Genomic DNA, 13402 nt, shown 5'->3' on the forward strand with positions numbered 1-13402 from the left:
AGCTGTAAATATCTTAGCTCAAATAAACTATTTTAAATCCAAATTTAGTAAAACATTCACATGTCCTTCATCAAGCTTCACATTATAGTTTGCTGGAATTTTGGTTCATTTCTTCCACAGACGTTATGGACGTCTTATGACGTCTGCAGCAAAAATACCTTTGCAACCTCATGTTGCCACCCCTGTACATCCCAAATAATATTTTAAATAAGGAGCAAAAAGTAAAGATCCCCCCCCCCCCCGAAAAAAAATCACAGGAATAAAGTGTTGATGTGATAAACTGATTCACTTGTGTTGCAGTGGCAGGTTTTCTATATGCAAAGTGATTTGAATAGACAATAAATGACTGTGTCGCCATGCAAAAGCAATCTATACAAGGCAGAAATTAATTTACACCAAGCAAAACTGTTATTCTGTATATTTATTGATAATAAGACCACTGATGGTGACTTAGTCAGTAGTAGACAGCATGGTGCGGTTCTTCTTGGGCCTGTAGTGACCCCTAGTGTAAGCTGGATGGTATTACAGTTTAGTATTTACAGAACAAAAGTTCGGAGAAGAGAGCGCAGGAAAACATACAACCACAAATCAAATTTACAGATTTTTATAAGGAAACGCCACAATTAAATACTGACCAAACAAAACAAAACAAAAGAGGAAAAAAAAATCACAGCTGGAGCCACAACGTCTACTAAATGCTCGCACACACACTCACACACGCACACACACACACAGACATAAAAAGAGAGATCGAAAACATCTGGGCGAAGCTGTAAACGAAATACTAACAAACCATAATAAGTTTAGAGCTAAAGTGTGCATTATTTCTCAACTAAACATCAGCCACAATTATTAGTTTTTTTGTTTTTTGTTTTTTCTCAGTGCAAGTTTCTTACAAACTATCAAACAAATACTGACTCAGAGCTTGATGTGGATTGAAAAAACCGTGACACGACAGTTATACTGATTAGCATATTAGATTGTGAAACAACACGTCATATAAATTACATTTCCCATACATATCTACAGATGAGGACGATGATGGCAGCAGCAGGTCGATGAATTACACAGAACAACCGTAAGTCGTCGATGTTCGCCGAGTGATTCCCACTGATCTCTCCGCTCGCAGACACACAGACTGCTGAATGTTTCACCAGAAGAAAATGACTTAACATCCCGATCGCTCGAAGAGGAAAATTGTCGACAGCGGCTAAAATGTAAACACTACCAAAGCTTAGCAGAAACTTTACGAAAAATGCTAAAAACTATACTCTCGGATCGACGAGCAGCATCCTACGATCTAAATCTCTTCCCACGTCCTACCGACCACACGACAGAGTCCTAACATGAACTACGTACGTTCAGATCCAAACAGTGATTCTCAGATGTTGTTCTTTTTATCTGACAGTGTCCTACGTAGGTGCCTGCGCAAGGCGACAATGGTAACGGAAACAAAAGTATGGCTAAGTCCCAAAATGCATTCAGAGTCTGAAGAGACCTGTTCACAACTATATCCAAAACTGCAAGAATTTTGCATGCCTGATTTTAATGCCAGGTGCAAGTTGTCATATTTAACAAGGTCAGTTTGGATCAAGCCAGGAAGGATGACGAAAATAGCCAGAAAGAAGTTTTTCCCTTCTGTTTCTTTAAATCATAGGAACCGTGGGACAAGTTTTAATATTGTAACTTTCATGATACCACTAAATAAAGATTCCCTAGATTATGTCTGGTGTCGACATTAGGTTTTATGGGCTCTTCAAACTCTGATTAATAAATTTCACATGTAAAACTGACTAAATAGCTTCAATATTAGTTCCTTTTTACCCATCTTATGCCTAAACATGCATTTTCTTGTTTCACAGTGAGAATTAAAAAGTAATTTGTTAACTTATTTGGCTTTCTAAATTTCATATACTATGGGCAAAAAAATATTTCTCATTATCGTGGTTAAAAATACTCTACAGCAGTTTCCCCTTTCGCCTCCTTTAGCAACATAACATCTCCTCCTTAGTGCACATAATCAAGTAACAAAAGACTACGACCCCTACAGGAATACACAGTGATGAGCAACGACAAATGGAAAACTAAACCTACCAATGGAAGGGTTACTTTCAGATTTTTTTTAAGTAATGCCCTTCTGACGCTGTCCGCTCTGCTCCCCCTGCCGCACCGATCAGAGAAAAAAAACAAAAAACGCCAATGAGCAACTTTTACGTCAAGCGTCGATGTGGTGCGTGGTACAGAAAGCTTTGATGCAACTGCAGCGAGTCGAGGAATGGTGCTTTACAATAAGTTACATAAAGATATTACAATGAGATCACAGGCAGAGAGACGGACGGAGGCAGCTTCCGATGCAGGTGCGTGATGGGAGTTTTGGGAATTCGTTTCAGTCCTGCAACAAGACGCTTTGTCTCTTCTTCTCTCCATCTCCCTGATAAGATAAAGAACATTTTAGTGTTGGAGTAGTTTGTTTTTAATTTTTTTTTTTTTTTTTTTTTGGAGATGCGCTTTAAGTTTAATAACTGCGTCTCACCTGCCACGGTCACATCAGCTAGACCATCTCATATTGATTGGCTGTGATAATCCTGGAGAGACAGCAGGCCAGCAACATGCCAATCAGCTGAAAACAAACAAACAAACAAACAAACAAACAAAAACACACACACAAAGTGAGCTTCGATGAACCACTGCAAATCGCAATGAACCATTTATTTGTTTTGCACATTTTTCTCAACCTGCGAGAAGGCGATCCCGAACGTCACGCCAGCAATGATGGCCATGTTGGTTTCCATGAACGAAGTGACCAACTCAAAGCAGCCCTGAAACAAAGGGGGCATGTTAGTCTGCACAGGAAACAGGGACACGTTATATGCGCAAAGTAAAGGCAAGACAGGTATATGGGAGAGTATCTGAGGCAGCTGTTAGTGTATGGAGAAGCCAGGAGGTTTGAAGAGATTCATTTATTTTTGGAAAAGCATAAAAAAAACCCCAAAAAGGTCAACAGTCAGAACCTACCTGGTGGTAGACCTTGCTTGGCGCTACAGTGGCATTGCGGAGATCGTCTGGGTTGCAATCAGAGGAGTTAAAGCAGCAGCTGGCAGGGATACCGTTGGAGGGGTAAAACACGCTGCCAAACCAGTTGGTGTAGTTATAAACTCCACAGCAACGCAGCTGCAAACCCAAAAAGCAAACAAAAAAAAAAGAAAAAAAAAACCTTATTTCTCTGAGTCAGACAGGCAAAAATTCGACAATAAAAAAAAACACACTAGTACTGACAACTTTTAAGAGTTTTCTGGGACTATGGTGCTGTCGTTTATGGACACGCACCTTTCTCCGGTCTTCCTCTATCATAGATATGATTTTACAACAAACACAAACAGGTTGTTAAAAACCTTTAGTAAGTCTCTGGCTAATAAGTAAAACACCCCTTTAACAGGACGTCTCTGCCAAAACTGCAATCTGCTTGCTACATGGTAGCATAAACTAGGTGATGTGTACTACTTTAACTTGAACATGCCGCCAAACAATACAGAGAGCCATACGTACTGTGTGCACCATTACCATGACAACCAGAATAATTTGTATACACTACGGTGACTCAGAGAGGACCAAATGAATCATTTACTCAGTCTTAGCTCACTGGTGTGTTTCCACCCAATTTCACGGGATAAACATGGTTTAGAAAACCCAAGCACCTGAGCTTGGTGTTAAAACAAAAGTCTTTAGAGCACCAGTCTAAAGCAAGTCTGAACTCTTTGCTTGTGCAGCATAGACATGAGTCCAAGTTGAGACTCAAGTCATTAGAGCACAAGTATAATTCAAGTTTGAAGTCCTTGTGAGACTAAGACCCACAATGGAGTGCCAGACATAGTCTCTAGGTGGAGAATCTTCTGAGGGTAAGTTTAAGATCTGATTCATGTGGCTGAAGCACAACTTGAGTCCAAGACCTTGAGTTCAAGTTGTCCTTGTAGCCTAATTCCACGTAAATTTGACTCGAAATTGCAAAGTCTCCATTTCAGCTCCTTTATTAAGATTTTGTAAACATTTTTGAGTGTACTGCAGGCTAGCCTACTATATCTCATATACCTGTGTGATTAAGAGGCAGGCCGTAAAGCACTTCATCAAAGGTAACCAACCTTTTAAAGTGCAGACAGTATCATTTTCCGAGTCTGTGACTCGGCTTTATGTTACCACTCACACTGTTCTGCAAGTAGTCAACAGCACGGCTCGCCTCGTCCTTGGCATTGTAGTTCAGGACTGCATCGGTGTAAGTCCTGCGAAAGGTTCCCTTGATCTGCAAAGACACAAACACACACTTAGTCCGACACGTCGACACAGACTTGCAGAACTGCAAAAGCTGCAGTTCGAAGCGACTCTGACCTCGTGACGAAACACAAATCCAGAGATCCCCGCCACAAGCTCCGCAAGGAAGACCAGCGAGAGAAACATGGCGTACTACACGAAGAGGAACAAAAGCAGGAGATTTGCATTGATAACATGAAAACCTTGAGGTGAATATCATTCGCCTTTCGATGCTTACTCTCACATAACCACGGTTAAGCGAACAAGGTACCCAGAAGGACCTACTGAGCAACTCATATCCTCACTCAGGATAAAGGTCATGCGACCTGAGGTTAATTCATCAGCACTTCTCACTCTTACTGCAGAGCAACACCTGCAGGTTCTTACCAGCTTCAGCATCCATGGGCTTCCTCTGCAGGTGGCGAAGCATCCAAACAGGCCGAAAACGATGATGACGGTCCCAGTGCCGATGAGGACGTACGGGGCGTTGGTCGAGTTGTCGGCGATCAGGGAGATGTACGGGCCCAGCATCAACTTCCCCCAGACTCCCACTGCCAGCAGGATGGCTCCCGTTATCTAAACGGTTGAAAGAGACATGGCACAGGGAGCCGAGTGAGAGCAGGGAAGGAGAGGCCTTATTCTCGGCACTTATTTCAACAGTTGTGTTTCTGCGGCACGCAGAGGGGGAGAGACGAAGAAATGGGGATCAAGGTGGATCAAAAAGGAGAGCAATTATAGTAGTAGGAGGAGCCGGAAGATAGCAGACAGGAAGAAGAAAAAAAAGGAAAATCATCAGGAGCACGAGGTGCCAATCACCTGCTCCGTGAATATGCCTACATTCACGCACGAGAACATCAAATCAAAGGAGCTCTTTGATCCGAGGCGAGACGCTTCCTCCTGTTGCGCCTCTTTTAGCATTTCAAATGAATGCGGCGGATAAAAGAGCGCGTTGTTCGAGGCAGATGAAGCAGCGTGTGTCTCAGCTGGGCTTGTCTCGCTGGCGCTGGAAACAGAGCGGGGCGGTGAACGGCTGCGGATGATCCGACTCCGGCGAGGGATGCCTCATCCTGCTAACCATTGTCTGCTAGAGACGAGGCTGCTCAGCATCCAGCTGCCAGACCTTCTGATTACAAAGGGAACGCTCGGCGCTAATGTTCTCTGCTCCTTTAAAACTGATGTGAGCGTGACATTCGCCTCCCTACTTTTAACGGCCCCTTTCTCTAAACTGTGCTGTTCAGAGACAAAAGGGGACAGAATTATTTTTATTTAACGCGCCGGAGATTCTCACATTTATTTTTGTCTGTAGCTTCGGAGGGCTTTCTTCAAAATTAGCCATCTTAGATTCTATTGGGGAGAGCAAATATGGAAGAGGCTACTTTTGTCAGATGAGTCTCAATCTCTCTGGCTTACATTCAAAAACGCTAATAAAAAAATAAAAAATAAAAAACATAAATAAATACACTTTATGTTTCTTTTTGGTTTGTACCAAAAAGAAACGGTAATCAAAATAAAACATAAATAAATTCAGGAGGGAAACATGTTGGAGGTTGCAAAGCATTCCAGGATGGAGGTTTACATCTAAGCGAAACCGTTTGATTTTAAAGCATATTTATGTATTTGAATGGCCTACTCAAAGTTCAGGCCTAAATCCAACTGAGAATCTGCAGCTGGATCTGCAGGCATATGTCAACAGATGAGTGTTTGAACATTTATTGACACATTGCAAAAGAGGCTACCAACTGTCTCTTCTGCCTGCATCTTTAGTGAAGGTCCTCAGTAACGTGTTGCAATACAATGTGGGCACTCATATAAATTTGCATAAATTTGCAGACCAGGTATAGAAGAAAGAGTCATAATTATGTCTAGAAATGACCAGTCTGGGTGATGATTAACCTAATGCTGCTTTGGTATTTCAAAAAGCCTTGCATTACATGATCGACTTTACTTTCTTTCAGTCCAAAAGCTTGAAGATATTCAGTCATTTGTTAGTATTGCTGTACCACTATCAGTTGTTTTACCTTTCAGTCTTAACACTGTGTGCATGTGCGTGTGTGTGTGTGTGTGTGTGTGTGTGTGTGTGTGTGTGTTGATATTATTCACGTAAAGGAATATTTTTTGAAGTAAGCAAAACTGGTGAAAATGAGCGTTATTGACAACTTGTGGGCAGTCAGATGCAGAGGTGAGGAAGCCCACACAGGATGTCGTCACACACAGTCGAGGTTTTTATTTCTGTTCACAAACCAAAGGTTGGATCTTCATCAGATTTTCAGGGTAGGATGATACTACTGCGACAAAAATGAACGAATTTTCACCTGTACAAGTGGTATGAATAATTCTAGAGAGAGAGCGCCTGTGTATTTACATTGTATATCTGTTGTTTCTTATATTTTGGTGCATAATTCTTAAACTAGGACAACAACTAGCAAATGAGAGGATGGAAGAATGTGTTGACATGACATCTATTAGTGATGACGTCACGCTCAAAATTCATCACTGACCATGTGGGCCATGTTTGCTACCCTAGATGTAGGGGGACGTACCAAACCTACCCAGTTTTAACGTTTTTGCCTATATTCCAAACATTTAAATGTACACAACAATACAGCACTTTCCCCTCTAGGAAATGTGGGATGACTTTCTTCAGCTGGGAAAGGGAAACTGGTCAAAGATGATGGAAAGATGGGCAGAGCAATCCAGAGAATACGACTGGAGACTGGAGTGAAGGTTCACCTTCCAGCAGTTCAACAACCTCAAAAATATTCAACCAGAGTTACAACGGAGCGGTTTATCAAAAACTAATGGCATATAAAAGTTGGGCAAATAAAAGTCCTGGTTTAAAAGGTTAGTTCAATTTCTTCAAGTAAGGTTCTTCGAAGTTGTGGGTAACACTTCCCTCACTTCTGGTAGAAAAATGTATCACTGATTGGTGGATTCCTAACAGGCTGTCAGACATTTAACTTTAGTAATTTAAGATACATATAAACAAAAAAAAAACTTCTATATTGATACAGTTTCCATGTGTTAGCTTCCACCACCCGTAAGAATGTACCTCTTCCGTCAACAAGTTTGTGTTGCTATGGCAACTTTCTACAAAAGATGACGAAACCTAATTTCAACATAATCCAGAACAGCCAATCAAATCCAATTTTTGCATTAAAATTGCAACAAAACAAAAAAAAAACAACAAAAATATAAGTTGGAACCCAACAAAAATAAAATAATTTAAGTGCCACGCTTTCAAGAAGAAGGCATCTTCATGCAAAGTGCGTCTTACAACACTTCCCACCATTAAATCATTTTTCTGCTTCTGATCTTTAAAAAAAATAGTTGATAAAATTCCAGGTTTCAAACCAACTCCTTCAGTCTTTGAAGTTTTGTTTACATAAATGTGAACGGGTGAAGACCATTGACAGTGACTCATCCACATGATAGGAAAATCAATGAGCTGCAAAGTCTACATTTGTAGTCTTTACCAACGTGAATGAGTTGTAGTTACTTTTCAAAACCTTCAGTTGTTAGATGTGGGAAGCGTAAAGAGCAGTAGTCCAAATGACTCGCAGCTCTAAGTGCAGTGAAAGGTGGTTCTAGAAATGTTTTTTTTTCTTTTAGTTGATTTAGTTTTAATATTTTGTTGATTGTAAAAAAAAAATCAAAAATCCTTCATGTTATTGTTTTTTTTGCCAATAAATGTAAACATTTTTATTCCAATCCAACAATTAAAAGACAGGAGCTTATTATTATGGTCTGAAGTCAACCAACATATAATAAAAGACAAACAAAACATCTAAAGCACTTTTAAGTAAAGCCTTCCTCTCCGTTTAGTCGATGCCCCGATAAACTAAAGGGCTTAAGGCTGACGATTTCATTTGTCAGTAATATTATTATTAGTATTTCTATTAACAGTGATTGAGGCGGCCAGCACAGGGAGCTATGTCAGTGAGTATTACCTTTGATTATCATAATCTCTCTAATCATGTCGTACATGATCCTGTCCTCCAAACAGCTGCTGCTTCGCACAAACAAACAATTTGGTGTTGTTGCTGGAGTGCAGCTCTCCAAGCCGCCGAGGGGCTGAAGTCTGGGGAGGATTACTGAAGCTCCACGTCTGAGGCTGAATTCCAAACACCCTGAGACGCTCTTTCTTTCTTCCTCCCTCTTTGGAGCCCCACAACCCCTCGTCGCCTCTCGCCCCCCGTCTCGCATGTTTTGTTTGAAATTCAACGCCGACCACCGTGGTTACAGCGCTGAGTTTAAAACGGGTCACCCTCCTCTCCCTTCCCCTCCTCTCCTACCCCGCCTCCCTTCGCTTCTCTTTCAATTCGCCTCCCACTCGGCCTAATAAAGAAACAGAAGGTGCGATAACAAAATATGCTCACGAAGGACGAGGGGCCGACTGCAACACCTGCTCCGCGTTTCTGCGTCTCCTGTCCCCTGGCGTGTACTTAAAGAATGGTGCCACTTCCTCACAAGCTCACGACAAAGCTACGAGACAGTGAAACCTACAGGCCCGAGACTTGGACACCTCTCCTATTTCGGAACCAGCTTTTCAGCCCTCAGAGTTGGGGGGCGAGGGGGGTTGTGCCAAGCTGTGAGATTCTCCTCCACTCTGGCTGCCTGAAACCCGATGCTCTTATGGTAGAGTGCGCTCGTGGACCACCGACTAAATATAAAAAGTCCACGTCTGTGACTGCGGCTCTGCTCAGCTCCGTCTCTCGGCTCTGCAGGACTTAAACCTGACGGCTGAAATCAGCTTTCCTATAACATTTAGCTTTAATGAGATCCAGGAAAAGGTATTCAGTCATGTTAGTCGGGGTTCACAGAGCGCGTGGGAAGCATAATAATGAGTTCTTAAAACAATTATTGATGGGTAAATCACTTCCAGATTAATTAAATGACCTTATTCCTGGAAATGAGTCAGAGGAACCTGTGTCAGAAGAGTCGTACCAAAACCAATGAAACTTTGCAATTACCCCATAACTCCTCTTGTTTACCTTGCAGTTGCATGGTCGCAATTCAATTCAAATTCAGATCTACTTTATTGATCCCAAAGGGAGGTTAAATAAATAGATTAGAAGGAGATTATTCTATTTTAATTTTGTATTTAAATGTTATATTAACATCAGTCTGAAGAATGAATTCTTGACATTTCCAACGAAAATGATAAACCATTCGAGGAGCTGCATCTGTGAGTAAAATTTATTCAGAATGAACACTTCAATTGTTTTGCAAGAAATGTAACTTCAGTGATTCTTGATTCTTGTTATAATCAGTGCCATCTACAGACTGCAGCGGCAGGCAAGTTATTCTCTTTTCACTTAGCTCAGACACAGAGAAAGAAAAATCAGCTAAAGTCATGTTAAACTTTAGTTTAAACAAGATTCTCTGACCAAAAGTGATTTTCAGACTTCTACTGTGGCTTTGTATTGACAGAGGATGGATATGAAGTAAAAATCATTACATTATAATGCTCACCAACAGCCACTGCAGTACCTCAGTGGTCTGGCTATTTACTTGCTGCTGCAAGTGTCAATAGAACTTTATCAATTATAAGACTGCAATAAAGTTAGCATATTTTTTATCGACTGTCACAAATGTATGGGGAGGGGCACAGTGGAGTAACTGATAACACTGTTGCCTGCAGCAACAACTGGTATGTTAAGGTCTTTGGTTTAGAGACAACTTCTCTAGAGATTGTTAACTAGTCTGGCTGAATTTATTTAAAAAAAGACTAAATATGTTACATCTGACTTGTCTTGACTGATAAATGCAGTTTTGCATAGTAACCAAACCCTATTAATGATTTGTAGTATAAAACCTTTATTAAAAATAAGGCTCCAGATGTACCGGCTCAATATGCTGGAAAAATAAACGACGTCCCATAGTGCTGTACTGGTTTGCATTATACTGCAGGGTGTGTCTTATGTTTTGCTTCCTCTGCTGTAGAACAGCAAGATAGCCAGACAGTGCAGATAAATCTGTAGTACACACTCAAAAGGAAGCCCATTTTCCTCTCTTTTATCTCAGACTTGTCACCACGCTACTTGTAACAATACAGCCTTAGAAATCCTAATGTAATTTTTTGTTTTTGTTTGGTCTTGGTTTCATTCTTTGTTTTGTTTTTTTTTTTGGTAAATTCTCTGGGTTTTATTTTAAGCTGATGTAAACTGGACGGGTTTGATACGTAAACCGTGCAGCCTAACTCAATCTGCCAATCATTTGTGTAATTTGTGTGAAAGGGTTTTACATGGTGAGTTTGTTACAAAAAAAAAGGCTCGGCTGATATGTTGGACAAAATAACGATGGAACGCGACACAGACGCCGAGCGCCAAGAACAGATTCAAGCAATGGTACAGTAACAAGAAATACCAAGAGATGTTCATTTTTGCGAAAATAAAAAATAAAAATAAACTGCCTGTGCCTCATGTACAGCGATAACCCATCGCTATATTTTGATAACGCGTCATCATCCTTATGCGCTGCTCACTTCCTGTTTTAAAGAGGTGCAAATTATTCACAGATTTCAATGGTTCTGATATGATAACACTTGTCCTGTAAAAGGAGGCTCCACAACAGTGAAATACATATCGTATTTTTGCATAAGCTGAAGGATATATTGTCTTGAGTTTGCCCAGAGGTTTCCTTCCAGTGGGGCAAAAACCTCAAAAGACAGCAGCCATCCTGATCAGACACCAAAATAACAGTAGACCCTTTTGATGTGATGGAGCAGGAACTCTAATTTAAGCTCCACCAGATGACAGATTTGTCGTAGGCTGGAGACAAATGATCAGATTTTTTTTTGTGTCCATCGTTACCCATAATTCCCAGTTGGGAAAATACACAATCAGTCTGGATAGGACACAACATCAGCTGCAGGTGGTTTTGTTTCAAACCTTTTTTTTTTGTAACCATACGACCATAAACTCAAAACTACAGGGGCTACAGCACAAACTATAACCCAACTTTTTAAATTACTGTATCAAACTCAGCAAAACGCATAGTGATAAGAGAGATAAGCAAAAAACAAAACACACACAGTAGAGAGAATTACATCTAAAATAAATAACGAGATGCATTTTTTTAGTATAAAAAGAAAACTCGTCATCCTTTTAAATTAAAAAGTTTCATCAAATTCTAAAGTAAAACAGGTTATTTCACCAGTGACTTAGTTAGGATTTAGTTTTCAAAGAATCGACATCGTCTTGTAGGTGGAAACTCAAAACAGTCAACTGGTGTGTTAAGCTAGACCTTTGCTTTAGTTGGTTTGACAAACCCTGAAGTCTGGGATGCAGGTGCAGTTAAGTGTCTGATTCTCTTTTTTTTTTCTTCTTTTTTTTCAGTTGTGAAACAAAAAAACCCAGCAAAAACCTGTTAGTTCAAACTCCAAGTGTTTGCAAAATCTGTGAAGACTGGGAAAGTTGTGTACCCAGATTGAGTTTCTGTTTTTTTTTTGTTTTTTTGGACTCGTCTCTTTCTCGTTCACACACCGACACTGAGGTGATGCTGGGATATCAACAGCACAATATTCACGCTGGCTTCACTTTTAACTCCACCTCATCTGCAACTTATTTGTCCACAAAGGACTATAGACACTACCATTGTTGATTTGATCTAACTATAGCATATTAATGTTTATTAGGATGCTGTATTTTTTTTTTTTTATAAATCTCAACCTATTTTTGTTAAAGCAACCCAATCATTAAAATGTATTTGACCTATACTAGTGTCATATTTTGGTAGATATTAGCATAAAATAGTAGCTTGTAGCTTTACAATCAATATATATTCAATGATGGTAGTGTAAGCAGAGACTTCCTGTGGGGATAATCCCACTCAAAGTGAAAGTGGGTTATATTAACGGTGTTACATTCCAGCACTGAGGCTGGGTAAATAAAGCGGCCCTTTAACAATGTATTGGAGCAACACTAAAATGCACAGTATCCTACTGAAAACAGGCCAGTCTCCTATGCAGCGCCTTCAATGCTGCTCTTTAATCTTTTTTTTTTTTCCTCCCTCCACCTCGCTCACATCGACCATGATGCTACAGTGTGAGATAAAACGCGCTGACGCCCAGCTGCCAATAAATGAGCAACCTTAGACCCCCGGTTACATAAGGAGTTACTGCAGGCGATTCCAAACGCTAAAAACAGAGTCGCGGCGTTATTAGTCTCAGTCCGTGATTTTTTTTTTTTCTTTTTTTGGCGGGGGGGTTTGGGGGGGGGTTAGTCAACAGCACGGATCCATCGCTGATGCTGGGACCGAGCGGCCTTTCATCACGCACAACAAAAACACGCACAGCAGCAGCGGCGGAGGCGGAGCGGCAAGATTTGTTCTCGGTTAGGAAAGGTGAGGGAGTGAAAAAAAAATATATAGAGAGAGAGAGAGAGAGAGAAAAAAAGAGGCTACATACCCAAAACACGAAGGAGTAGACGATAAGGAGCGTTTTAAGGCAGGTGATGACCGGTTTGGTCTCCATTGTGGTGCTGTGTCGGATCGAGCCGCTGTGGCGATAACAGGAGCGGAAAAAAACAGAAACGTCTCCGCGGCTGGTCGCGCTGCGCTGCGTCCTTCGCGGATGCGGCCGCACGGCGTCACTGTCCGCCCGCAGGTTGCGCTGTTAGTTTCTATGCAGCATCAAACAGCTCTTTCCTCCCCCTCACACCCCTCCGACACTGTGGAGACAAATATGGTCCCTATTGTGGAAGCATGGAGTTTGTTGAGCGGCGGAGGAACATATAGATCCTCTACTTCATTGAAAACACCCCTATGCGCACTAGCGAGGTTTTGTAGGTTACATTAAAAAAAAAAAAATAAAATAAAAAATAAAAATAACCCACGCGTTCAGAACAGTGAAATATATTCATATATATATATATATATATATATATATATATATATATATATATATATATATATATATATATATATATATATATATATATATATATATATATATATTTCGTTTCGTCACATTTTCCATAAAAAACAATCATGTTCAAACCAATCAGTTTACACTCTGTTACTTAAATCTGTGTTAAACCTGAAACAGTTAAAAAAATAATAATCATAAAGACAATGCTTTTATTACATGTAAATATGCATT

General features: G+C 40.5%; 1 protein-coding gene across 2 annotated transcripts; it reads right to left on the reverse strand.

Moving 5' to 3' along the window:
• Window positions 1–406: 406 nt before the first annotated feature.
• On the reverse strand, window positions 407–13170 carry tspan7 (tetraspanin 7). Of its 2 annotated transcripts, XM_015003333.2 has the most exons (8): window positions 12710–13170; window positions 4690–4878; window positions 4381–4455; window positions 4199–4294; window positions 3016–3171; window positions 2736–2819; window positions 2534–2620; window positions 407–2431 (listed from the first exon to the last, which is right to left on the reverse strand). In XM_015003333.2, exons 1-7 carry the CDS (start codon window positions 12773–12775, stop codon window positions 2552–2554), a joined length of 735 nt encoding a protein of 244 aa, XP_014858819.1. In that variant the 5' UTR covers window positions 12776–13170; the 3' UTR covers window positions 407–2431; window positions 2534–2551. The 2 variants fall into 2 exon arrangements, with proteins under 2 accessions (XP_014858819.1, XP_087866342.1); XM_088010216.1 differs by having other exon boundaries at window positions 407–2620.
• Window positions 13171–13402: the final 232 nt, after the last annotated feature.

This window comes from Poecilia mexicana, unplaced genomic scaffold (genome assembly GCF_051168715.1).
Source record: "Poecilia mexicana isolate PSO_F unplaced genomic scaffold, ASM5116871v1 scaffold_2, whole genome shotgun sequence".
NCBI classification, from domain to species: Eukaryota; Metazoa; Chordata; class Actinopteri; order Cyprinodontiformes; family Poeciliidae; genus Poecilia; species Poecilia mexicana.